This window comes from Scyliorhinus torazame, chromosome 9 (assembly GCF_047496885.1).
Source record: "Scyliorhinus torazame isolate Kashiwa2021f chromosome 9, sScyTor2.1, whole genome shotgun sequence".
Lineage (NCBI taxonomy): Eukaryota > Metazoa > Chordata > Chondrichthyes > Carcharhiniformes > Scyliorhinidae > Scyliorhinus > Scyliorhinus torazame.
The window spans coordinates 271,590,263-271,616,971 of record NC_092715.1 but is presented as its reverse complement, the minus strand read 5'-3'; the positions used below and the strand labels follow the sequence as shown (position 1 = coordinate 271,616,971).

The window sequence follows — 26,709 nt, the reverse complement described above, 5'->3', positions numbered from 1 at the left end:
GGAGGCTGGGCAGGAGGGAGGGAGGCCGGGCCGGAGGGAGGGTGGGCAGGAGGGAGGGAGGGAGGCCGGGCCAGAGGGAGGCTGGGCAGGAGGGAGGTTGGCCTTGCCGGAGGGAGGCCGGGCAGGAGGAAGGGAGGCCGGGCGGGAGGGAGGGAGGCCGGGCGGGAGGGAGGGAGGCTGGACAGGAGGGAGGGAGGCTGGGCAGGAGGGAGGCCGGGCAGGAGGGAGGGAGGCCGGGCAGGAGGGAGGGAGGCCGGGCAGGAGGGAGGCAATGTAGCCGGGCAGGAGGAAGGGAGGCCGGGCAGGAGGGAGGGAGGCTGGGCGGGAGAGATGGAGGCCGGGCAGGAGGGAGGGAGGCCGGGCAGGAGGGAGGCAATGTAGCCGGGCAGGAGGAAGGGAGGCCGGGCAGGAGGGAGGGAGGCTGGGCGGGAGAGATGGAGGCCGGGCAGGAGGGAGGGAGGCCGGGCCAGAGGGAGGCTGGGCAGGAGGGAGGTTGGCCTTGCCGGAGGGAGGCCGGGCAGGAGGAAGGGAGGCCGGGCGGGAGGGAGGGAGGCCGGGCGGGAGGGAGGGAGGCTGGACAGGAGGGAGGGAGGCTGGGCAGGAGGGAGGCCGGGCAGGAGGGAGGGAGGCCGGGCAGGAGGGAGGGAGGCCGGGCAGGAGGGAGGCAATGTAGCCGGGCAGGAGGAAGGGAGGCCGGGCAGGAGGGAGGGAGGCTGGGCGGGAGAGATGGAGGCCGGGCAGGAGGGAGGGAGGCCGGGCAGGAAGGAGGAAGTGAGGCCGGGCAGGAGGGAGGGATGCCAGGCAGGAGGGAGGGAGAGAGGCCTGGCAGGCGGGAGGGAGGCCGGGCAGGAGGGAGTGAGGGAGGCCGGGCAGGAGGGAGGGAGGCCGGGCAGGAGGGAGGGAGGCTGGGCAGGAGGGAGGGAGGCCGGGCAGGAGGGAGGGAGGCCGGGCAGGAGGGAGTGAGGCCGGGCAGGAGGGAGGGAGGCCGGGCAGGAGGGAGGGAGGCTCGGCAGGAGGGAGGCCGCGCAGGAGGGAGGGAGTGAGGCCAGGCAGGACGGTGGGAGGCCGGGCAGGAGGGAGGGAAGCTGGGCAGGAGGGAGGCCGGGCTAGAGGGAGGGAGGCCGGGCAGGCAGGAGGGAGGGAGGCCGGGCAGGACGGAGGGAGGCTGGGCAGGAGGGAGGGTGGCCGGGCAGGAGGGAGGAAGGCTGGCAGGAGTGAGGGAGGCCGAGCCGGAGGAAGGGAGGCTGGCAGGAGGGAGGGAGGCCGGGCAGGAGGGAGGGAGGCTGGCAGGAGGGAGGGAGGATGGGCAGGAGGGAGGGAGGCCGGGCAGGAGGGAGGGAGGCCGGGCAGGAGGGAGGGAGGCCGGGCAGGAGGGAGGGAGGCCGGGCAGGAGGGAGGGAATGAGGCCGGGCAGGAGGAAGGGAGGCCGGGCAGGAGGGAGGGAGGCTGGGCGGGAGGGATGGAGGCCGGGCAGGAGGGAGGGAGGCCGGGCAGGAGGGAGGGAGGCCGGGCAGGAGGGAGGGAGGCTGGACAGGAGGGAGGGAGGCCGGGCGGGAGGGAGGGAGGCTGGGCAGGAGGGAGGCCGGGCAGGAGGGAGGGAGGCCGGGCAGGAGGGAGGGAGGCCGGGCAGGAGGGAGGGAGGCCGGGCAGGAGGGAGGGAATGAGGCCGGGCAGGAGGAAGGGAGGCCGGGCAGGAGGGAGGGAGGCTGGGCGGGAGGGATGGAGGCCGGGCAGGAGGGAGGGAGGCCGGGCAGGAGGGAGGGAGGCCGGGCAGGAGGGAGGGAGGCCGGGCAGGAGGGAGGGAGGCCGGGCGGGAGGGAGGGAGGCTGGGCAGGAGGGAGGCCGGGCAGGAGGGAGGGAGGCCGGGCAGGAGGGAGGGAGGCCGGGCAGGAGGGAGGGAGGCTGGCAGGAGGGAGGGAGGACGGGCCGGAGGGAGGGAGGCTGGCAGGAGTGAGGGAGACCGGGCCGGAGGGAGGGAGGCTGGGCAGGAGGGAGGCAGCGCAGGAGGTAGGGAGTGAGCCCGGGCTGGAGGGAGGGAGGCCGGGCCGGAGGGAGGCTGCGCAGGAGGGAAGGAGGCCGGGCCGGAAGGAGGCCGGGCCAGAGGGAGTAAGGCCGGGCCAGACGGAGGGAGGCCGGGCAGGAGGGAGGCTGGGCAGGAGGGAGGGTGGCCGGGCCGGAGGGAGGCTGGGCAGGAGGGAGGGAGGCTGGCATGAGGGAGGGAGGCCAGGCCGGAGGGAGGGAGGCCGGGCAGGAGGGAGGGATGCCGTGCAGGAGGGAGGGAGGCCGGGCCGGAGGGAGGCTGGGCAGGAGGGAGGGAGGCTGGCAGAATGGAGGCCGCGCAGGAGGGAGGGAGGGAGGCCGGGCCGGAGGGAGGCTGGGCAGGAGGGAGGGAGGCTGGGCCGGAGGGAGGCTGCGCAGGAGGGAGGGAGGCCGGGCCGGAAGGAGGCCGGGCCAGAGGGAGTAAGGCCGGGCCAGACGGAGGGAGGCCGGGCTGGAGGGTGGCTGGGCAGGAGGGAGGGAGGCCGGGCCGGAGGGAGGCTGGGCAGGAGGGAGGGAGGCTGGCATGAGGGAGGGAGGCGAGGCCGGAGGGAGGCCGGGCCAGTTGGAGTAAGGCCGGGCCAGACGGAGGGAGGCCGGGCAGGAGGGAGGGAGGCCGGGCCGGAGGGAGGCTGGGCAGGAGGGAGGGAGGCTGGCATGAGGGAGGGAGGCCAGGCCGGAGGGAGGGAGGCCGGGCAGGAGGGAGGGATGCCGTGCAGGAGGGAGGGAGTGAGGCCGGGCAGGAGGGAGGGAGGGAGGCCGGGCCGGAGGGAGGCCGATCCGGAGGGAGTAAGGCCGGGCCAGACGGAGGGAGGCCAGGCAGGAGGGAGGGAGGATGGGCAGGTGGGAGGCCGCGCAGGAGTGAGGGAGGCCGGGAAGGAGGGAGGGAGGGATGCCGGGCCGGAGAGAGGCTGGGCAGGAGGGAGGGAGGCCGGGCAGGAGGGAGGGAGGCCGAGAAGGAGGGAGGGAGGGAGGCCGGGCCGGGGAGGGAGGCCGGGCCGGAGGGAGGCTGGGCAGGAGGGAGGTTGGCCGGGCAGGAGGGAGGGAGGGAGGCCGGGCCAGAGGGAGGCTGGGCAGGAGGGAGGTTGGCCGGGCCGGAGGGAGGCCGGGCAGGAGGGAGGGAGGCCGGGCGGGAGGGAGGGAGGCTGAACAGGAGGGAGGGAGGCTGGGCGGGAGGGAGGGAGGCTGGGCAGGAGGGAATGAGGCCGGGCAGGAGGAAGGGAGGCCGGGCAGGAGGGAGGGAGGCTGGGCGGGAGGGAGGGAGGTTGGGCAGGAGCGAGGCCGGGCAGGAGGGAGGGAGGCCGGGCAGGAGGGAGGGAGGCTGGGCAGGAGGGAGGGAATGAGGCCGGGCAGGAGGAAGGGAGGCCGGGCAGGAGGGAGGGAGGCTGGGCGAGAGAGATGGAGGCCGGGCAGGAGGGAGGGAGGCCGGGCAGGAAGGAGGAAGTGAGGCCGGGCAGGAGGGAGGGAGGCCAGGCAGGAGGGAGGGAGGGAGGCCTGGCAGGAGGGAGTGAGGCCGTTCAGGAGGGAGGGAGGCCGGGCAGGAGGGAGGGAGGCTGGGCAGGAGGGAGGGAGACCGCGCAGGAGGGAGGGAGGCCGGGCAGGAGGGAGGGAGGCTGGGCAGGAATGAGGGAAGCTGGGCAGGAGGGAGGCCGGGCCAGAGGGAGGGAGGCCGGGCAGGAGGGAGGGAGGGAGGCCGGGCCAGAGGGAGGGAGGGAGGCCGGGCAGGAGGGAGGGAGGCCGAGAAGGACGGAGGGAGGTTGGGCAGGAGGGAGGCCGGGCAGGAGGGAGGGAGGCTGGGCGGGAGGGATGCCGGGCAGGACGGAGGGAGGCCGGGCGGGAGGGTGGCCGCGCAGGAGGGAGGGAGGCCGGGCCGGAGGGAGGGACGCCGGGCAGGAGGAAGGCCGCGCAGGAGGAGGGAGGCTGGGCGGGAGGGAGGGAGGCTGGGCGGGAGGGAGGGAGGCTGGGCAGGAGGGAGGGAGGCTGGGCAGGAGTAAAGGAGGCTGGGCGGGAGGGAGGGTGGCCGGGCAGGAGGGAGGGAGGCCGGGCAGGAGTAAGGGAGGCCGGGCAGGAGGGAGGGAGGTGGGCGGGAGGGAGCGAGGCTGGGCAGGAGGAAGGGAGGCTGGGCGGGAGGGAGGGAGGCCGGGCAGGAGGGAGGGAGGCTGGGCAGGAGTAAGGGAGGCTGGGCGGGAGGGATGGAGGCCGGGCAGGAGGGAGGGAGGCCGGGCAGGAGGGAGGGAGGCCGGGCAGGAGGGAGGGAGGCCGGGCAGGAGGGAGGGAGGCCGGGCAGGAGGGAGGGAATGAGGCCGGGCAGGAGGAAGGGAGGCCGGGCAGGAGGGAGGGAGGCTGGGCGGGAGGGATGGAGGCCGGGCAGGAGGGAGGGAGGCCGGGCAGGAGGGAGGGAGGCCGGGCAGGAGGGAGGGAGGCTGGACAGGAGGGAGGGAGGCCGGGCGGGAGGGAGGGAGGCTGGGCAGGAGGGAGGCCGGGCAGGAGGGAGGGAGGCCGGGCAGGAGGGAGGGAGGCCGGGCAGGAGGGAGGGAGGCCGGGCAGGAGGGAGGGAATGAGGCCGGGCAGGAGGAAGGGAGGCCGGGCAGGAGGGAGGGAGGCTGGGCGGGAGGGATGGAGGCCGGGCAGGAGGGAGGGAGGCCGGGCAGGAGGGAGGGAGGCCGGGCAGGAGGGAGGGAGGCCGGGCAGGAGGGAGGGAGGCCGGGCGGCAGGGAGGGAGGCTGGGCAGGAGGGAGGCCGGGCAGGAGGGAGGGAGGCCGGGCAGGAGGGAGGGAGGCCGGGCAGGAGGGAGGGAGGCCGGGCAGGAGGGAGGGAATGAGGCCGGGCAGGAGGAAGGGAGGCCGGGCAGGAGGGAGGGAGGCCGGGCAGGAGGGAGGGAGGCTGGGCGGGAGGGATGGAGGCCGGGCAGGAGGGAGGGAGGCCGGGCAGGAGGGAGGAAGTGAGGCTGGGCACGAGGGAGGGAGGCCAGGCAGGAGGGAGGGAGGGAGGCCGGGCAGGAGGGAGTGAGGGATGCCGGGCAGGAGGGAGTGAGGCCGGGCAGGAGGGAGGGAGGCCGGGCAGGAGGGAGGGAATGAGGCCGGGCAGGAGGAAGGGAGGCCGGGCAGGAGGGAGGGAGGCTGGGCGGGAGGGATGGAGGCCGGGCAGGAGGGAGGGAGGCCGGGCAGGAGGGAGGGAGGCCGGGCAGGAGGGAGGGAGGCCGGGCAGGAGGGAGGGAGGCTGGACAGGAGGGAGGGAGGCCGGGCGGGAGGGAGGGAGGCTGGGCAGGAGGGAGGCCGGGCAGGAGGGAGGGAGGCCGGGCAGGAGGGAGGGAGGCCGGGCAGGAGGGAGGGAGGCCGGGCAGGAGGGAGGGAATGAGGCCGGGCAGGAGGAAGGGAGGCCGGGCAGGAGGGAGGGAGGCTGGTCGGGAGGGATGGAGGCCGGGCAGGAGGGAGGGAGGCCGGGCAGGAGGGAGGGAGGCCGGGCAGGAGGGAGGGAGGCCGGGCAGGAGGGAGGGAGGCCGGGCGGCAGGGAGGGAGGCTGGGCAGGAGGGAGGCCGGGCAGGAGGGAGGGAGGCCGGGCAGGAGGGAGGGAGGCCGGGCAGGAGGGAGGGAGGCCGGGCAGGAGGGAGGGAATGAGGCCGGGCAGGAGGAAGGGAGGCCGGGCAGGAGGGAGGGAGGCCGGGCAGGAGGGAGGGAGGCTGGGCGGGAGGGATGGAGGCCGGGCAGGAGGGAGGGAGGCCGGGCAGGAGGGAGGAAGTGAGGCTGGGCAGGAGGGAGGGAGGCCAGGCAGGAGGGAGGGAGGGAGGCCGGGCAGGAGGGAGTGAGGGATGCCGGGCAGGAGGGAGTGAGGCCGGGCAGGAGGGAGGGAGGCCGGGCAGGAGGGAGGGAGGCTGGGCAGGAGTGACGCCACGCAGGAGGGAGGGAGTGAGGCCGGGCAGGAGGGAGGGAGACCGGGCAGGAGGGAGGGAGGCAGGGCAGGAGGGAGGCCGCGCAGGAGGGAGAGAGGCTGGGCAGGAGGGAGGTAGGCCGGGCAGGAGGGAGGGAGGCCGGGCAGGAGGGAGGGAGGCCGGGCAGGAGGGAGGGAGTGAGGCCGGGCAGAAGGGGGTGAGGCCGGGCTGGAGGGAGGGAGGCCGGGCAGGAGGGAGGAAGGCTGGCAGGAGGGAGGGAGGCCGAGCCGGAGGAAGGGAGGCTGGCAGGAGGGAGGGAGGCCGGGCAGGAGGGAGGGAGGCTGGCAGGAGGGAGGGAGGACGGGCCGGAGGGAGGGAGGCTGGCAGGAGGGAGGGAGACCGGGCCGGAGGGAGGGAGGCTGGCAGGAGGGAGGGAGGACGGGCCGGAGGGAGGGAGGCTGGCAGGAGGGAGGGAGGACGGGCCGGAGGGAGGGAGGCTGGCAGGAGGGTTGGAGACCGGGCCGGAGGGAGGGAGGCTGGGCAGGAGGGAGGCATCGCAGGAGGTAGGGAGTGAGGCCGGGCTGGAGGGAGGGAGGCCGGGCAGGACGGAGGCTGCGCAGGAGGGAGGGAGGCCGGGCCGGAAGGAGGCCGGGCCAGAGGGAGTAAGGCCGGGCCAGACGGAGGGAGGCCGGGCAGGAGGGAGGCTGGGCAGGAGGGAGGGAGGCCGGGCCGGAGGGAGGGAGTGAGGCCGGGCAGGAGGGAGGGAGGGAGGCCGGGCCGGAGGGAGGCTGGGTAGGAGGGAGGGAGGCCTGGCCGGAGGCAGGCCGGGCCAGAGGGAGTAAGGCCGGGCCAGACGGAGGGAGGCCGGGCAGGAGGGAGGTTGGGCAGGAGGAAGTTTGGCCGGGCCGGAGGGAGGCTGGGCAGGAGGGAGTTTGGCCGGGCAGGAGGGAGGGAGGGAGGCCGAGCAGGAGGAAGGGAGGCTGGGTACGAGGGAGGGAGGCCGGGCAGGAGGGAGGGAGGCTGGGTAGGGAGAGGCCGGGCAGGAGGGAGGGAGGCCGGCCCAGACGGAGGGAGGCCGGACCGGAGGGAGGGAGGCCAGGCTGGAAGGAGGCTGGGCAGGAGGGAGGGAGGCCGGTCCGGAGGGAGGCTGCGCAGGAGGGAGGGAGGCCGGGCAGGTGGGAGGCCGCGCAGGAGGGAGGGAGGCCGGGAAGGAGGGAGGCTGCGCAGGAGGGAGGGAGGCCGGGCAGGTGGGAGGCCGCGCAGGAGGGAGGGAGGCCCGGAAGGAGGGAGGGAGGCCGGGCAGGAGGGAGGGAGGGATGCCGGGCCGGAGAGAGGCTGGGCAGGAGGGAGGGAGGCCGGGCAGGAGGGAGGGAGGCCGAGAAGGAGGGAGGGAGGGAGGCCGGGCCGGAGGGAGGCCGGGCCGGAGGGAGTAAGGCCGGGCCAGACGGAGGGAGACCGGGCAGAAGGGAGGCTGGGACGGAGGGAGGGAGGCCGGGCCGGAGGGAGGCTGGGCAGGAGGGAGGGAGGCCGGGCAGGAGGGAGGGAGGCCGGGCCGGAGGGAGGCCGGGCCGGAGGGAGGCCGGGCAGGAGGGAGGGAGGCCGGGCCAGAGGGAGGCTGGGCAGGAGGGAGGTTGGCCGGGCCGGAGGGAGGCCGGGCAGGAGGGAGGGAGGGAGGCTGGACAGGAGGGAGGGAGGCTGGGCGGGAGGGAGGGAGGCTGGGCAGGAGGGAGGCCGGGCAGGAGGGAGGGATGCCGGGCAGGAGGGAGGGAGGCCGGGCAGGAGGGAGGCAATGAGGCCGGGCAGGAGGAAGGGAGGCCGGGCAGGAGGGAGGGAGGCCGGGCCAGAGGGAGGCTGGGCAGGAGGGAGGTTGGCCGGGCCGGAGGGAGGCCGGGCAGGAGGGTGGGAGGGAGGCTGGACAGGAGGGAGGGAGGCTGGGCGGGAGGGAGGGAGGCTGGGCAGGAGGGAGGCCGGGCAGGAGGGAGGGAGGCCGGGCAGGAGGGAGGGAGGCCGGGCAGGAAGGAGGAAGTGAGGCCGGGCAGGAGGGAGGGAGGCCAGGCAGGAGGGAGGGAGGGAGGCCTGGCAGGAGGGAGTGAGGGAGGCCGCGCAGGAGGGAGTGAGGCCGGGCAGGAGGGAGGGAGGCCGGGCAGGAGGGAGGGAGGCTGGGCAGGAGGGAGGGAGGCCGCGCAGGAGGGAGGGAGTGAGGCCGGGCAGGAGGGAGGGAGGCCGGGCAGGAGGGAGGGAGGCTGGCAGGAGGGAGTCGCGCAGGAGGGAGGGAGGCCGGGCAGGAGGGAGGGAGGCCGGGCAGGAGTGAGGGAGGGATGCCGGGCTGGAGGGAGGCTGGGCAGGAGGGAGGGAGGCCGGGCAGGAGGGAGGGAGGCCGAGCAGGAGGGAGGGAGGGAGGCCGGGCCGGAGGGAGGCTGGGCAGGAGGGAGGGAGGCCGGGCCAGACGGAGGGAGGCCGGACCGGAGGGAGGGAGGCCGGGCCGGAGGGAGGCTAGGCAGGAGGGAGGGAGGCCGGGCCGGAGGGAGGCCGGGCTGGAGGCAGTAAGGCCGGGCCAGACGGAGGGAGGCCGGGCAGGAGGGAGGCTGGGACGGAGGGAGGGAGGCCGGGACGGAGGGAGGCTGGGCAGGAGGGAGGGAGGCCGGGCAGGTGGGAGGGAGAATGGGCAGGTGGGAGGCCGCGCAGGAGGGAGGGAGGCCGGGCAGGACGGAGGGAGGCCGGGCAGGAGGGAGGGAGGCCGAGAAGGAGGGAGGGAGGGAGGCCGAGCCGGAGGGTGGCTGGGCAGGAGGGAGGGAGGCCGGGCAGGAGGGAGGCCGGGCCGGAGGGAGTAAGGCCGGGCCAGACGGAGGGAGGCCTGGCAGAAGGAAGGCTGGGACGGAGGGAGGGAGGCCGGGCCGGAGGGAGGCTGGGCAGGAGGGAGGGAGGCGGGGCCGGAGGAAGGCCGGGCAGGAGGGAGGGAGGGAGGCCGGGCCAGAGGGAGGCCGGGCAGGAGGGAGGTTGGCCGGGCCGGAGGGAGGCCGGGCAGGAGGGAGGGAGGCCGGGCGGGAGGGAGGGAGGCCGGGCGGGAGGGAGGGTGGCTGGACAGGAGGGAGGGAGGCCAGGCGGGAGGGAGGGAGGCTGGGCAGGAGGGAGGCCGGGCAGGAGGGAGGGAGGCCGGGCAGGAGGGAGGGAATGAGGCCGGGCAGGAGGAAGGAAGGCCGGGCAGGGTGGAGGGAGGCTGGGCGGGAGGGATGGAGGCCGGGCACGAGGGAGGGAGGCTGGGCTGGAGGGAGGAAATGAGGCCGGGCAGGAGGGAGGGAGGCCAGGCAGGAGGGAGGGAGGTAGGCCGGGCAGGAGGGAGTGAGGGAGGCCGGGCAGGAGGGAGTGAGGCCGGGCAGGAGGGAGGGAGGCCGGGCAGGAGGGAGGGAGGCCGGGCAGGAGGGAGGCCGCGCAGGAGGGAGGGAGGCAGGGCAGGAGTGAGGGAGGCCGGGCAGGAGGGAGGGAGGCCGGGCAGGAGGGAGGGAGGCTGGCAGGAGGGAGGGAGGCCGTGCCGGAGGGAGGGAGGCTGGCAGGAGGGAGGGAGGCCGGGCAGGAGGGAGGGAGGCTGGCAGGAGGGAGGGAGGCCGGGCCGGAGGGAGGGAGGCTGGCAGGAGGGAGGGAGACCGGGCCGGAGGGAGCGAGGCTGGGCAGGAGGGAGGCCGCGCGGAGGTAGGGAGTGAGGCCGGGCTGGAGGGAGGGAGGCCAGGCAGGAGGGAGGGAGGCCGGGCCGGGAGGAGGCCGGGCCAGAAGGAGTAAGGCCGGGCCAGTCGGAGGGAGGCCGGGCAGGAGGGAGGCTGGGCAGGAGGGAGGGAGGCTGGCAGGAGGGAGGGAGGCCGGGCAGGAGGGAGGGAGGCCGGGCCGGAGGGAGGGAGGCCGGGCAGGAGGGAGGGATGCCGTGCAGGAGGGAGGGAGTGAGGCCGGGCAGGAGGGAGGGAGGCTGGCAGGATGGAGGCCGCGCAGGAGGGAGGGAGGGAGGCCGGGCCGTAGGGAGGCTGGGCAGGAGGGAGGGAGGCCGGGCCGGAGGGAGGCCGGGCCAGAGGAGTAAGGCCGGGCCAGACGGAGGGAGGCCGGGCAGGAGGGAGTTTGGCCGGGCCGGAGGGAGGCTGGGCAGGAGGGAGTTTGGCCGGGCAGCAGGGAGGCCGGGCAGGAGGGAGGGAGGCCGGGTAGGAGGGAGGGAGGCCGGGCAGGAGGGAGGGAGGCTGTGTAGGAGGGAGGCCGGGCAGGAGGGAGGGTCCTACACTGGGGGGCCGGGTAGGAGGGAGGGAGGCTGGGCGGGAGGGAGGGAGGCCGGGCAGGAGGGAGGGAGGCCGGGCAGGAGGGAGGGAGGCCGGGCAGGAGGGAGGGTGGGATGCCGGGCCGGAGGGAGGCTGGGCAGGAGGCAGGGAGGCCGGGCAGGAGGGAGGGAGGCCGAGCAGGAGGGAGGGAGGGAGGCCGGGCCGGAGGGAGGCTGAGCAAGAGGGAGGGAGGCCGGGCCAGACGGAGGTAGGCCGGACCGGAGGGAGGGAGGCCGGGCCGGAGGGAGGCTGGGCAGGAGGGAGGGAGGCCGGAGGGAGGCCGGGTTGGAGGGAGTAAGGCCGGGCCAGACGGAGGGAGGCCGGGCAGGAGGGAGGCTGGGACGGAGGGAGGGAGGCCGGGCCGGAGGGAGGCTGGGCAGGAGGGAGGGAGGCCGGGCAGGAGGGAGGGAGAATGGGCAGGTGGGAGGCCGCGCAGGAGGGAGGGAGGCCGGGCAGGACGGCGGGAGGCCGGGCAGGAGGGAGGGAGGCCGAGAAGGAGGGAGGGAGGGAGGCCGGGCCGTAGGGAGGCTGGGCAGGAGGGAGGGAGGCCGGGCCGGAGAGGGAGTAAGGCCGGGCCAGACGGAGGGAGGCCTGGCAGAAGGGAGGCTGGGACGGAGGGAGGGAGGCCGGGCCGGAGGGAGGCTGGGCAGGAGGGAGGTTGGCCGGGCCGGAGGGAGGCCGGGCAGGAGGGAGGGAGGCCGGGCGGGAGGGAGGGAGGCCGGGCGGGAGGGAGGGAGGCTGGACAGGAGGGAGGGAGGCCAGGCGGGAGGGAGGGAGGCTGGGCAGGAGGGAGGCCGGGCAGGAGGGAGGGAGGCTGGGCAGGAGCGAGGGTATGAGGCCGGGCAGGAGGAAGGAAGGCCGGGCAGGAGGGAGGGAGGCTGGGCGGGAGGGATGGAGGCCGGGCACGAGGGTGGGAGGCCGGGCAGGAGGGAGGAAGTGAGGCCGGGCAGGAGGGAGGGAGGCCAGGCAGGAGGGAGGGAGGGAGGCCGGGCAGGAGGGAGTGAGGGAGGCCGGGCAGGAGGGAGAGAGGCCGGGCAGGAGGGAGGGAGGCCGGGCAGGAGGGAGGGAGGCCGGGCAGGAGGGAGGGAGGCCAGGCAGGAGGGAGGGAGGCCGGGCAGGAGGGAGGGAGGCCGGGCAGGAGGGAGGGAGTGAGGCCGGGCAGGAGGGGGTGAGGCCGGGCAGGAGGGAGGGAGGCCGGGCAGGAGGGAGGGAGGCTGGCAGGAGGGAGGGAGGCCGGGCCGGAGGGAGGGAGGCTGGCAGGAGGGAGGGAGGCCAGGCAGGAGGGAGGGAGGCTGGCAGGAGGGAGGGAGGCCGGGCCGGAGGGAGGGAGGCTGGCAGGAGGGAGGGAGACCGGGCCGGAGGGAGGGAGGCTGGCAGGAGGGAGTGAGGCCGGGCTGGAGGGAGGGAGGCCGGGCAGGAGGGAGGCTGCGCAGGAGGGAGGGAGGCCGGGCCGGAGGGAGGCAGGGCCAGAGGGAGTAAGGCCGGGCCAGACGGAGGGAGGCTGGGCAGGAGGGAGGGAGGCCGGGCCGGAGGGAGGCTGGGCAGGAGGGAGGGAGGCTGGCAGGAGGGAGGGAGGCCGGGCAGGAGGGAGGGAGGCTGGCAGGAGGGAGGGAGGCTGGGCAGGAGGGAGGCCGCGCAGGAGGGAGGGAGTGAGGCCGGGCTGGAGGGAGGGAGGCCGGGCCGGAGGGAGGCTGGGCAGGAAGGAGGGAGGCCGGGCAGGAGGGAAGGAGGGATTCAGGGCCGGAGGGAGGCTGGGCAGGAGGGAGTTTGGCCGGGCCGGAGGGAGGCCGGGCAGGAGGGAGGGAGGGAGGCCGGGCAGGAGGGAGGGAGTGAGGCCGAGCAGGAGGAAGGGAGGCCGGGTAGGAGGGAGGGAGGCCGGGCAGGAGGAAGGGAGGCAGGGCAGGAGGGAGGCCGGGCCGGAGGGAGGCCGGGCCAGAGGGAGTAAGGCCGGGCCAGACGGAGGGAGGCCGGGCAGGAGGGAGGCTGGGCAGGAGGGAGGGAGGCCGGGCAGGAGGGAAGGAGGGATGCCGGGCCGGAGGGAGGCTGGGCAGGAGGGAGTTTGGCCGGGACGGAGGGAGGCCGGACAGGAGGGAGGGAGGGAGGCCGGGCAGGAGGGAGGGAGTGAGGCCGACCAGGAGGAAGGGAGGCCGGGTAGGAGGGAGGGAGGCCGGGCAGGAGGAAGGGAGGCTGGGCAGGAGGGAGGCCGGGCCGGAGGGAGGCCGGGCCAGAGGGAGTAAGGCCGGGCCAGATGGAGGGAGGCCGGGCAGGAGGGAGGGAGGCCGGGCCGGAGGGAGGCTGGGCAGGAGGGAGAGAGGCCGGGCAGGAGGGAGGGAGGGTGGCCGGGCCGGAGGGAGGCTGGGCAGGAGGATGGGAGGCCGGGCAGGAGGGAGGGAGTTTGGCCGGGCCGGAGGGAGGCCGGGCAGGTGGGAGGGAGGGAGGCCGGGCAGGAGGGAGGGAGTGAGGCCGAGCAGGAGGAAGGGAGGCCGGGTAGGAGGGAGGGAGGCCGGGCAGGAGGGAGGGAGGGAAGCTGGGCAGGAGTGAGGCCGGGCAGGAGGGAGGGAGGCCGGGCCGGAGGGAGGGAGGGAGGCTGGCAGGAGGGAGGGAGGCCGGGCAGGAGGGAGGGAGGCTGGCAGGAGGGAGGGAGGCCGGGCCGGAGGGAGGGAGGCTGGCAGGAGGGAGGGAGGCCGGGCCGGAGGGAGGGAGGCTGGCAGGAGGGAGGGAGGCCGGGCAGGAGGGAGGGAGTGAGGCCGGGCTGGAGGGAGGGAGGCCGGGCAGGAGGGAGGGAGGCCGGGCAGGAGGGAGGCCGGGCCAGAGGGAGTAAGGCCGGGCCAGACGGAGGGAGGCCGGGCAGGAGGGAGGCTGGGCAGGAGGGAGGGAGGCCGGGCCGGAAGGAGGCCGGGCCAGAGGGAGTAAGGCCGGGCCAGACGGAGGGAGGCCGGGCAGGAGGGAGGCTGGGCAGGAGGGAGGGAGGCCGGGCCGGAGGGAGACTGGGCAGGTGGGAGGGAGGGAGGCCGGGCAGGAGGGAGGGAGTGAGGCCGAGCAGGAGGAAGGGAGGCCGGGTAGGAGGGAGGGAGGCCGGGCAGGAGGGAGGGAGGGAAGCTGGGCAGGAGTGAGGCCGGGCAGGAGGGAGGGAGGCCGGGCCGGAGGGAGGGAGGGAGGCTGGCAGGAGGGAGGGAGGCCGGGCAGGAGGGAGGGAGGCTGGCAGGAGGGAGGGAGGCCGGGCCGGAGGGAGGGAGGCTGGCAGGAGGGAGGGAGGCCGGGCCGGAGGGAGGGAGGCTGGCAGGAGGGAGGGAGGCCGGGCAGGAGGGAGGGAGTGAGGCCGGGCTGGAGGGAGGGAGGCCGGGCAGGAGGGAGGGAGGCCGGGCAGGAGGGAGGCCGGGCCAGAGGGAGTAAGGCCGGGCCAGACGGAGGGAGGCCGGTCAGGAGGGAGGCTGGGCAGGAGGGAGGGAGGCCGGGCCGGAAGGAGGCCGGGCCAGAGGGAGTAAGGCCGGGCCAGACGGAGGGAGGCCGGTCAGGAGGGAGGCTGGGCAGGAGGGAGGGAGGCCGGGCCGGAGGGAGGGAGGCCGGGCCGGAGGGAGACTGGGCAGGTGGGAGGGAGGGAGGCCGGGCAGGAGGGAGGGAGTGAGGCCGAGCAGGAGGAAGGGAGGCCGGGTAGGAGGGAGGGAGGCCGGGCAGGAGGGAGGGAGGGAAGCTGGGCAGGAGTGAGGCCGGGCAGGAGGGAGGGAGGCCGGGCCGGAGGGAGGGAGGGAGGCTGGCAGGAGGGAGGGAGGCCGGGCAGGAGGGAGGGAGGCTGGCAGGAGGGAGGGAGGCCGGGCCGGAGGGAGGGAGGCTGGCAGGAGGGAGGGAGGCCGGGCCGGAGGGAGGGAGGCTGGCAGGAGGGAGGGAGGCCGGGCAGGAGGGAGGGAGTGAGGCCGGGCTGGAGGGAGGGAGGCCGGGCAGGAGGGAGGGAGGCCGGGCAGGAGGGAGGCCGGGCCAGAGGGAGTAAGGCCGGGCCAGACGGAGGGAGGCCGGTCAGGAGGGAGGCTGGGCAGGAGGGAGGGAGGCCGGGCCGGAAGGAGGCCGGGCCAGAGGGAGTAAGGCCGGGCCAGACGGAGGGAGGCCGGGCAGGAGGGAGGCTGGGCAGGAGGGAGGGAGGCCGGGCCGGAGGGAGACTGGGCAGGAGGGAGGGAGGCCGGGCAGGAGGGAGGGAGGGAGGCCGGGCCGGAGGGAGGCTGGGCAGGAGGGAGTTTGGCCGGGCCGGAGGGAGGCCGGGCAGGAGGGACGGAGGGAGGCCGGGCAGGAGGGAGGGAGTGAGGCCGAGCAGGAGGGAGGGAGTGAGGCCGAGCAGGAGGAAGGGAGGCCGGGTAGGAGGGAGGGAGGCCGGGCAGGAGGAAGGGAGGCTGGGCAGGTGGGAGGCTGGGCAGGAGGGAGGCCGGGCAGGAGGGAGGGTCCTTCACTCGGGGGGGCCCTCCGATGGGGTCTGGCCCACGATCGGGGCCCACCGATTGGCGGGCCGACCTCTCTAAAGGAGGACCTCCTTTACTCCTCCGCCCCGCAAGATCCATCTGCCATCTTCTTGCAGGGCGGCCTCGGGGAGGACGGCAACCGTGCCTGCGCGGGTGACTTTATTTACGTGACGCCGGCCGCGTCATTTACGCGGCGGCGCTATTTACGCTGCGCCAAGGCCCAGCACGCGTAAAATAGACGACCCCACTCCTAGCCCCCCCGGGGGCGGGAGAATAGAGGGCTGGGAGCGGGCTCCGACGCCGGAGTGCAACATTCCGGTTTTTACTCCGGCATCGGGACTTTGTCTCCCTTTGGGAGAATCGCGCCCAGGGCCTTGCGTATGAATGTATGTCACTTCTAGCATGTGTAACTGTGCATCGTTACGAGCTTGACTGACTATCTTAAATTGGTTGTTAGTGCAGCTATTACCACAATCAGGATTGTTCAGTTAACTGCTGTCCAATCATGGTATCACATCTGACATTGGACATTTTGTTTGGGGTTTTGAAATAGGCAGAGTGGGGGGAGCGACACGGTGGCACAGCGGTTAGCACTGTTGCGTCACAGCGCCAGGGACCCAAGTTCGATTCCATCTTCTGTGGGGAGTTTGCACTTTCTCGGCGAGGGTTTCCTCCGGGTGCTCCGGTTTCGTCCCACAGTCCAAAGATATGCAGCTTAAGTGGATTCGCTATGATAAATTTCCCCTAAGTGTGTCCAAAAGGTTGGGTGGGGTTAAGTGAAAAGGGCGGGGGATTGCGCTTCGCAGGGTCAGTGCAGACTCGATGGGCCAAATGGCCTGCTACTACTCTTAGTTCTCATGTTATGTAATGAGAAGCAGCAGTGCTAACCATTGCGCCACCGTGCCACACAAATACTTATCAATCCTTATTTTGAAATGATTTTGTAGTCTGAGTTCAATAGCCACTTCTAGCGAGGCATTCTTTGCTGTAATTACCCCCTTGTGATAATATTTCTTTTAACTTTTCTCTTTATTCCCTGAGTGTTAGCCTTCAATCAAATTCACCAACTAATGCAAACAATCTTTCACTATTCATTTTCTCAAAACATTCTATAGTTTAAAGACCTCTACTATAATTCAAGTTAAATTTTGAGGCTTTTCTTCATATAATCTTGCAGCAGAGAAGGGGGCCATTCAGTCCAGCATGCCCTTGCTAGCCGTTTGAAAGTGCTAACCAAATAGAACCCCTCCCCCATACTTTTCCCATCGCAATGCATTTTTTTCCCTTTCAAGTATATATTCAATTCATGATTGCAGCCTCATATTCCTGGTAGCATTCTAATGAAATTTGCTGCACATTTTCCATAACTCGAAAATCCTTCCTTTAATGAGGTGTCCAGGATTAGGCCAACTGTAGCTTCACCAACATCTTGTACAAATTCAGCATAAATTCTTTGCTTCAAAAACGAGAATTTTATTTGCCTCCTTGGTGGTCTTCCCAAGCTGCAATCCCACCAATAAAGCTCTAGGTATCGGCAAAGAAAAAAAGACACCATTTATTTGGTGTCTTTCACAACCACAGGACGTCAAAGGGGTATTATAGGCAATGAGGTATTTCTGAAATGCACTCCACCAATCTGCCAACTTCACGAACCTCTCTAATGTCCATGCGTTCTCTCTTATTTCAGCACTCCCCAGATTGGAGAGCATTGGGATCCAAATTGCACATTGCTGTACATGTTTAACTTGGGAAACTGGTCCAGCAATGATCAATTTATACAGGCATAGAGATTTGGGGACTGGGGGGAGGTCTTGGAGACTCTTGAAGACCCGGGGCGGGATTTTTCACCCCCCACCCCCCATGTTTCTTGGCAGCCATTGGCCCGCTGTTGGTTGGGGGCAGGATCTTCTGGTCTCGCTGGGAATTCCCGCTGAATCCACCTCCAGCCGCCGGGAAACCCACAGAAGATCCCACTGGTGAGGTCGGCCAGAAAATCCCCTCAGAAGTTTACAGCACAGTGACGTGAGCAATGTTAAATTGGTTAGGATGTGTTTAATAATAATGACAATCTTTATTGGTGTCACAAGTATGCTTACATTAACACTGCAATGATTAGCACTGTTGCTTCACACTGCAATGAAGTTACTGTGAAAATCCCCTAGTCGCCACATTCCGGTGCCTGTTCGGGTACACGGAGGGAGAATTCAGAATGTCCAATTCACCTAACAGCACGTCTTTCGAGACTTGTGGGAGGAAACCGGAGCATCCGGAGGAAACCCACGCAGACACGGGGAGAACGTGCAGACTCCGCACAGCCAGTGACCCAAGGGTAAATCAAACCCACGACCCTGGCGCTGTGAAGCAACAGTGCTAACCACTGTGCTACCGTGTCACCCTATAAGTTAGGTAGCCCAGATGGTCAGAGGAGCCAAAGGTCCCCCTGCTTCATCTTAATTGTAGAGGCTTTCATTTTCTCTTTAAATCTGCAAGAGCTATTGTGACGCAAAGTTAGCATCACTGAATATTGCTGAGATATTATGTTGCATTCCTGCTGTATTAAAAGCATCAACATTCAACATGTTTACTTGTACTGAACTCAGAGCTTAATGAGGGAGCAAAGCAAAGATTGTCTTTTGGGTCCTGACAATATTACTTGCTTGGTGAGAAATCAGAATGTTCTCTGCTAGGTGTCACTGTTCACACCAACTGCATATTCATCAGGTGACTTAGCAAAGGTTGGCTTTTCTATTAATTATGTGATTTGAGAGTATTAAAGCAGGTTATTGTTGCGGCTGAATCGAGATTGATTTTTTCCCCTTACCACCAACAAATTCATTTTCTATTAAATCACACATTCCACTCAGCATGTTAATTAATGGTTTGCGATGACTAATTTTAAAAAAAGGTCTCTCCCACAGTTAAAATTTCAGCTGCCCAATGTAGTGCCAGGTAATTCGATGGCAGTGTTTTTTGAATCTTATTTATTGTTAGTATGTTAATGACATCATGCTGGATCCCTCCCTCACTGCAAGCAAGGCGATTCCAGGTGACTGAAACAATGACACTTGGTGTCAGGTATTTTTTTAAATGAAAGAGAGTGTAAGATGTTACTGACTTGCTAAAGTTAGAGCCGTTTGAAACCTATCTGGATTTTTCACTAGTTTCAACAATATCCTAATTTACAATATACTCAGAGCTATAACAATTTTCAGGGTCAGTAACAGGCACACCGACAGGAACATCTCACAACTACTTTAATCACTTGAGAAATTATGACATTTTGATTATTAGATCTGCAAAGAACATCTATAGAGTACGCATTCTCTTTCAACTAAAACTGTTCATTACATGCAACACCCATGAACAATTCACAAAGAGTTGACCACAACAAAATGTTATTAAATCCTTCTAAGCTCCTCCATGCTTTATCGTATATCTCTATAAACAATTATTTGGCAGCAACAGTCACCATTATTCACAGCCCGGAATCTCTAACTAAGCAGCCAAAAATATAAACCTAGCAATGAAGGCTTTCAAAGCCAATATTTTACATCAGACACAATTTAAATACAGAGCGGTGTGCAGTCTGATGATATAAATGCCTCCCCTACCAGAGCAAGCCAGCCTGAGGGTCATCCAAACTTGATCCACTGACCTCTTTGCAACATCTCAGATGAGCGGCAGGTGACAAATCAGGGCAGCAATGGAGCCAAGGTGAGAGTTGACAGTCCTGCTCCTCCTGGGCTTACTTACCTACCTTTCTGATGATGACCACTTTGCGAGGCCACATTCACTCCAACAGTTCCTGACAGGAGCAGGTCCACTGCTTGTTTCTGAGGGCAACCAAATCTCAAAGAGGTGTCATAAAGCAGGCACCAAGCCCTCTGCATCTGCTAACGAATAGACTCACACCTGGTTTAGGCAGCTGTCCCAAACATATGAAAAATGGCCCAAACCAATTTCTGGTCCAACTTCCTTGGAGCACACTTGCTCAATTAGACAAAATATAATATACATGAGTCAAAGTCGTGTTGGCAAATTTGACAAAGCGTCTCAATGCAATGCAAACAACGCCATCAGGTAGTGAATGATCAAATGTCCTCTGGAGAACCACGGTTAACATTGCAATGGTCTACATCAATTATGTGCATATTTTGTTTCCATTTGTAACAATTTTTTTCCATTTTTGTTTTTTATTCATCCACTTTAACCCATTGCACTTTGTATGTGTCCTTTCAGCTAGCAGAATGAATAACAGGCTGGAGGCTGAGTGCTAAGTGACTCCATAGGTCAGCTGGCAGGAACTGCACTTCCCACCCGTATCACTTCCCATGCAATCAGTTTCCCAGTTGTCGGCTGATTATATCTCTCACATGAATAGTTGGCAGGTGAGAACGTCGACCTCTACGGAGACTTAAGCACAAGAAACAGTTCCAACAACCAACATATTTAAAATTATTAGTGTTCCGTCAAGTTGAAATAGAATTTTAAATTAGATCAGAATACACTCACCCTGTCAGATACTATGAATTAGTAATTAGAAGTGCATTGTACAATGGCATAGCTACATATTGATATCACCTTTGATGTGGGCAGGTTAAAGAAAAACAAAAAAGCAAGTACAACCAACCATTCAAACACCCACTTCTGCAAACAGCATGAAATATTTATCAGACATGATGCCCTGTTGGTGCCCTGTATTCCACGCATAAAAACATAAAGGATTTTCAATAGGAATCATGCATGAGTATAGGTATGGAAATTGTAACTGTTTCATTAAGAGGTGTACTCATTAAATCTACATGGCAATTACTGAGACTCTCAAGAGGTTTGCATTATCACAGAAGGCCATGCTATTTTTGTTTGTCTTTTTTCACAGGGATGTTGTAGCCACCCTCTAAAAATGTTAACAGGATACTTGAATGGTTCAAACATTCTGAAAACTGGTCAGTTTGGCTCATTAGTAATCCCACCGCCTTGACCCGAGATGGATGTAGGTGCATGCCACACTTTAAAACTTTGTTATGATCTGGACCAGACCCAAAAGTTTTGGTTACAATCCATTAAGGAGCACGAATTTTTATGAGATTTATTGGTTAATTCACTTGTGTTGCGCACTTGCCCAGGGTGCCGTAACCATGCAATGCAATGCAGATCACTCTAAATACAATTCAAGGCACCTCAGATAAGCTGGGCAAGATGGCAACCTGGGCATTTTTTCTTCATTCTTTCATGGGATTTTGTCATCACTGGCAAGGCCAGAATTGTTTGCCAATCACTAACTGCCCCAGAACTGATTGGCTTACTGAGGGCAGGTTAGAGTGAACCACATTGCTGTGGATCTGCAGTCACATGTAGGCCAGAGCAGGTGAGGATGGCAGATTTCCTTCCCTAAAGGGCAATAGTGAAGCAGGTGGGTTTTTACAACAAACAATGATAGCTTCATGTACGGAGACTTACTTCAATTCCAGATTTTATTAATTGAATTAAAGTTCCACCAGCGGCTATGTTGGGATTTGAACCCGTGTCCCTACGGCATTTACCTGGGCCGATGGATTACGAGTCGAGTGACAAAACCACTACGCCACCGCCTCCCCCAAAGAAAACTGAGGAAATATGTAGGCCATGAATGTCAAAAAGCGGTACTGGAGAAACTCTCTTGCCTTAAGAGAAGGGTGGGAGTGAGGTCAAGTCATAAAAGGGTGAAATGAGGCAGAGGAGGAGCAGCAGCAAACGAGAGGAATCAGAAAATGCAAGGAGCAACACAGGGGCAGTAGCAAGAATCAATGGCAGCTAAGGTAGAAGCAAGTAACCTAAGCAACAAGGAGGGCAGCCACATCCAGGAAACAAATAGTCAACTCAAAGGAAATGCCATCTCTGTGACTTCCATGATTCATTGCCATGCCAGCAGTGGTTTAATGACCTCACAAGAACAATCAAGGTGACTGCTTCCCCCACCCTTTCTTGCAGTCTCTTTAGGTGTGTGACAATCCTTCATTCATTCCTCTCATGATACCAGAGGTTAGATTCCAGAGCATCAAGAAAACGATGCTCCACAGAAGTCACCTCCTGATCTATGCCTACACACCAGCAACAGACTCTCAATTGTGATATCAGGCTCAATTCTTAGATATTTTTGCTCTTCTTCAATACTGTCTTATCCGACATACACCTGTTTTTCATCCTCATCCCCCTGTTCTTCCTTCATTTTTGGACCTACATGGAGAACACCATCACTTATCCACGTTCCTGTAATCTTAACTCCGTGGCCGTTCTGGTGTAAATGCCTACATTTCTGAGCCACCCACATTGATCCTCAATACCCTGTCGGACATAAACATGTTCCAGTTTGGGTTTGGGGACCCTTCAACCAGAAATAAGTTCTAAAACAGATCTAACCCAGGCTTTCCAGTCTCTCTTTCAAAACGGCACGTCTGTCGCAGCATCGAAAAAATCTAAATTTAAGCTGTGAGAATGAACCAAGCTGGAAAATAATCTCTACCTGGAAGTAATTCAAAAACATAACCTGAACAGAGATATGCAGTTAAAACCATTAAAGTACCATTTGTGGATCTCTTCAACATTATGTCAGTGACAAATTAGCATTCCTAAACATTTCTGGTGGAGTTTTGTTGAACAGTTCCTCGTGTGGGGCCCTCGGTAGCAGCAGGTGCAAAGTCAAGGCTACAACAATGGTAACCCTGATTTTCTAACTCCAACTCACCCCCACCATTTCAGAAAGGGATTTTCAACGTCGTTTAATTCTGTCCGCTACAATAAACAACTGTTAATATCCAGTACCTTACCCGCTCCAAACAATTAGCAGTAGTCTTGTGTGTTGCAGTTTGTTTAGAATCCAAAGCTTGTTGCAGCTTTCCAAGAAGCCGGTTTATTTGTTCCTCCTTTCCATATAGTTGGGCAGTCAGGGAAAGATTTCTTTGATGGTGTTGTGCCTCACTGGACGTTAGTGCATCATAACGCATGTTCAGCTCACTGTAGTGCTAACATAAAAATATAAATCATTAGTACAGAATAGATCCAGAAAATATTCACACTGAGACAATAGAATAATACACAAAATAATTCCTTGCACGGAAAATGATCATCGTCTGGCAAAGTCCTTTTCACTTAAAAAGGCCAAGTCAAGACAAGAGCATTGACACATTGCTGGGAGTGCCGGCACACATATAAATAATCAATAAATAATCAATGGGAGAACGCAAAAGAAAAATAAACCTGCATTATATAGCATCCTTTAGGACCACCAATCAGCTAGTCCTAACCCGCACATCCGAAATTGGCAAGGTCAGGTGCAACAGCGGGTTTATACCTAGCTCAATTTTAATCATTCACTATTAAATTCACCGGGATAATAAAGTTCAATGAAGGCAAAACAATGAAACAGAATATATAACATGCGAGCACATTTTTTGCTTCAGGCAATTTTGGAAACTTTTTAGAAAAGTTGGAGAGAAGGCTATTCGGCAACTCTCATTCTCTTTCTAACGAAGCCACTACACAGCTGAACAATAACATTCACCTTTTATTTTTAAAGGGATACAAACAATGTTACTTCACCTCTCAAATAACATACTGAAGTTCAACTCCGCAGACTGATCTCAAATAAATCTTGATGTAATTTAGGATCACAAAATAGCTGACTTAAATGCTTATTTAATAAATACTATTTTTACAAAAATATCAGTTTGGGAGTTCAATTATGATATTTTACAAACAGATAAGGGTAGGTTTACTATGAATTGTACAGAATGAAAAGCAAACGGGTCCTACAACAAGCCAGGTGACCCACTTCACCAGATTAACACCCATGCTGTGAAAGTGAAAACCAACCACATGCCTTGCCAAAGTAACTTGCAATTGTAAACTTTTTCAAATTTGCTTTACTTAAAAGAATTGTACCAGTTACCTTTTGATAAGACTTGGTCTCCGAGGCATGAGCATCGTCCTGATTCCTCAGCACCTTCTGTGTATCCAGGTTGAGGGCCTGTAGCTGCTGGATGACTCCGGCTTGCTCGCCTGTGTGCTCCACGCTGTCTTTGTACAGACCCTGCAGCTCCTGTAACTCCTTCCTGTGTGTTTGTAAAGAAAAATAAAATGAAGGTACTGACAATTGCAGAAGACACAGAATTGTTGTACCGGTGATGGCCAATCCGAAATTCGACAACCTGACTATCTTGGCATGAGCAGCTTCAGCCAGATTGGAAAATGATCCATACCAAATCATTCTCTGGTACCACCTCAATTAATTTTCTTTCATAAATCTCAAAACAATGGGCATGAAATTATCACTTGAATCTTTGAAATTCACCTGTGCATGGGTAGAATTTCCGATAGCTATGAGATATGAAGTTGTAGGAAACCATTATCTCTGTTTAGCAAGGTATGTTTTGCAGGTCATGAGACAGGAATACTTTGGATGTTTCTGTGAAGAATGAATCAGGCTTTCTGACTGCAATGTCGTAATCATTTAAAATACCAATCAAAAGCCACTACTGCAAAATAAAATCAATTTCACGATTTATTTTTTAATAGCATTTCACCTCTCAAAAGATTTTCATTTTGAAGGAAGGAATCAATAATATATTCATGAAAATGTTTTTTGAGAAACCATATTACTTCCAAGAATGCATATGCGTTGGAATGGCCAGATTACCCTACAATATATCGACAGTTTATCTTAACGTATGACCATACGTCTATACATCTGATTCTTTTCTTGTTTATACATTTTCTATGCTGCATCTAAATATCTGTTTCACTTCATTTAAACTTGTGGTTAACATACTTAACAATGTTTGTAGAATCTCACAAAAATAAAAAAAATAAAATTTGTTCACGTAAAACAAAGCCGACAAATGCGACAAAGAGAAATATTACTTTAAGAATTGTTTTTAAATATTTTTTTACTTTGGAAGTAGCGCTGGTGAATTATGGGTTATGGTAGCATAACAGTTACATTACTGGATGAGTGATCCAGACGTCAGCGCTAATCCTACAGGGACATGACTCCTAAAGAATTTAAATTCAATTAATTAAATAAATCTAGAAATCACAGAAACCCTACAGTACAGAAGGAGGCCATTTGGCCCATCGAGTCTTCACCGACTCTCTAAAAGAGAAACGTACCTGGGCTCACTCCCCATCCCTGTAACCACACCTAACCTGCACCTCTTTGGACACTAAGAGGCAACTGATTATGGCCAATCCGCCTAACCTGCACGTCTTTGGGCTGTGGGAGGAAACCGGAGCACCCGGAGGAAACCCACGCACACACGGGGAGAACGTGCAGACTCCACACAGACAGTGACCTGAGGCCGGAATTGAACCCGGGACCCTGGCACTGTGAGGCAGCAGTGCGAACCACTGTGCCACCCCAAGAAAAAACAAGTAATGGTGATCACAAAACAATTGGATTGTTGTAAAAACATACCTAACTCACTCATGTCATTGGTGAAGTAAATGTGCCTTTCCTTACCCATCTGCCCAATACATGAAATGAAATGAAATGAAATGAAAATGAAATGAAATGAAAATCGCTTATTGTCACAAGTAGGCTTCAAATAAAGTTACTGTGAAAAGCCCCTAGTCGCCACATTCCGGCGCCTGTTCGGGGAGGCTGGTACGGGAAGGCTGGTAATGGGTGACTGGTGCATAACACCAGACCCATAGTAATGGATGACTCTTTGGCACTATGAAATAGCCTGAATCACCCATTTATATTCAAGGTGGCAGCTCACCACCACCTTCTCAAGGGCAATGGGCAATAGGTGTTGGTCATGCCAGAGATCTCCACATCCCGTGAATGAATGTCAAACATTAATAAATGGGTTCAAATCTTTTTTTTTTTAAATACACAAAGAACAGAAGCTTGAAACCTGAATGTATTCTGGAGGAAAAAAATCAAAGTTTTAAAAGCTGACCAAGATGCTTTCAAATATAATTTTGTACTACAGATATTTAATCTCTCTGCTGCTGGTACAATTTAATGAGCAACTGATAAAAGTGCTTTAAGCTGTTATATATCGTTTTCTTGTGACTACATGGACATTTAATCACTGCATTGACCTCAGCTGGATAAAGTCCAACATGGTTGTTGGCCTTGTTTCTCATGTCCTCGGTAACTTTGAAAATATTTTAGTCAACCACCTAAATCTCATTCAGACATCCTTTCATCTTAATCTTACATCTTTTCCAAACTGGAAATTATGGGACAGAGTCCAAGATAGCAACTAGCACACTTCCGTTTCATATGACTTTCTTCTGGTAATCATTAAGTTTTCAAAACCACCAAATCAAATTTTATGAGCATTTACACCTCATTGTCAAACTGGGGTTGATTGGTAAAATCAAAGACATCTGCTGGTAGCACACTGATGGTTTTAACCGTGATACATCAGATCATAAGAAATAGGAGCAAGAGTAGGCCATTCAGCCCATCGAGACTGCTCCACCAGTCAATAAGACCATGGCGGATCTTACTGTGGCCTTAACTCCACTTCCCTGCTTGTCCCCCATTGCCCTCAAGTTCCTTGTCAATACCATTGAACTCAGTGAATTGATCAGCAGCAAGTTCAACACATGGTTTTACAACACCAAGGTTGATCATCTGTTATAAACCGAATAGGATTAACAAAATCAAAATTAGCCATGTGATTTAGTCCAGAGGTGTACAAAGATGCAATGGGTTGAATCTTACCATATTATTTCAGTGCCTGTTCCAGGAAGAAAACCAGGGAGAACCTCACCCAATATTCAGCCTCCTTCACAAGTCCTTTTTCCCCTTGTGATTCACGCCAAGTCCGGGGCGGCTTGTCTCTGATACGCTCACCCTGGGAAAGCCTAATCTTGGTCATCATTTGGGTGCTCCTTTGAAACGCCTCCCAGCACTTGCTACAAGTCCATTCGGGGGGATGGCGGCCAGGAAGACAGCACCATGGTTCACGAGGGAGCCCAAAACAAACTCCTGGGTGGTGTGGAGCCGAGGTGCGACATCTTCCCATGATCGTTCAGACATCCATCAAGCAAGATCAGCAACCCTGCCTGAGAGAGAGTGGCTGCGATAGTGAGTGCCAGCTCGCTCCATAAGAGGATGTGGCAATAGTGCCGGGAGAAAATGGATAACCCCCTTCACAGCCAGTGTAGGTCTGGCTCCTTGTGTCTTCCATAAGACTATAACACGTAGGAACATAAGTAGGTCATTCGCTGAACCCCTTCACACTGCCACTGCACCCCCATGGTGATCTCTCACCCAGCCACCTCCCGAATTCCCAACACTTGTCATGGTGTCCTCCCCTCCCACCCCACACCCCAGGGTCCCCCCAGTATATAATCTGCTCCTCACATCCCCACTCCCACTCACGTCCCACACATGCCAGTCTTCATCACCGCCTGTCCTGGCAGGACTCCCGCATACTCACCCATCTGTCTCATTGCAGGACCAACTTGAACACAATCGGACAGAGCCTGCCGGAGTCATGCCCGGGCTGAGAAGCCCAACATCCTATGATGAGAGCGCGCTTGAGCTGGTCGGCAAGGTGCAGGACCGCATCTATGCAGAGGGTGAGGTGGGGGCAGCAAACAGAATTGAGACCCCTCAGGACATGCAGCCACATTGCAAGCCTCACGTGAGTTAGCTTTCTCCCATCATTCATCCCCTCCATAATACCATCTTGCTTCCTTTGCAGGTTAATTAGTCGACGTTTGGCCATCTTCTTCCCTCTGGAGACCACAGCAGCTCTGAGGGAGACAACTCGGAGACGAGCATGGCCATCACCCATGGCCCTTCCTTCCCTCCTCCGCGGGTTGCTCCCTCGCTGCTCTGAGAAGATGGCTCCGGCTCCCGAGGGGGGGTCGGGTCTTGGAGCCAATGTGAAATTCCATCTGAGCAGGGGTACGCTCAGATAGGAGTCTACTGCACACCCGCGCAACCTCAAGACCATGGGTGCTGTCGGGTCCAAGCACGAATGTTTCATAGATGGCATTAATGGACACTCACCGCTGTTCATTGCGATTCACCCAGTCCACTGATCTGCCACCCAGCACATCC

The 26,709-nt window shown here is 61.7% G+C and overlaps 1 protein-coding gene across 8 annotated transcripts in view; it reads right to left on the bottom strand.

Annotated features, from left to right (window-relative positions):
- cntln (centlein, centrosomal protein) overlaps positions 1–26,709 on the bottom strand; it is a 725,020-nt gene that overhangs the window by 557,444 nt on the left and 140,867 nt on the right. For all 8 annotated transcript variants that reach the window (XM_072517511.1, XM_072517513.1, XM_072517506.1 and 5 more), the window contains exons 8-9: positions 22,570–22,728; positions 21,449–21,643 (exon numbers count right to left, since the gene is read on the bottom strand). In XM_072517511.1, coding sequence (XP_072373612.1) covers positions 21,449–21,643; positions 22,570–22,728 — 354 coding nt within the window. The remainder of the gene's footprint in view (positions 1–21,448; positions 21,644–22,569; positions 22,729–26,709) is intronic.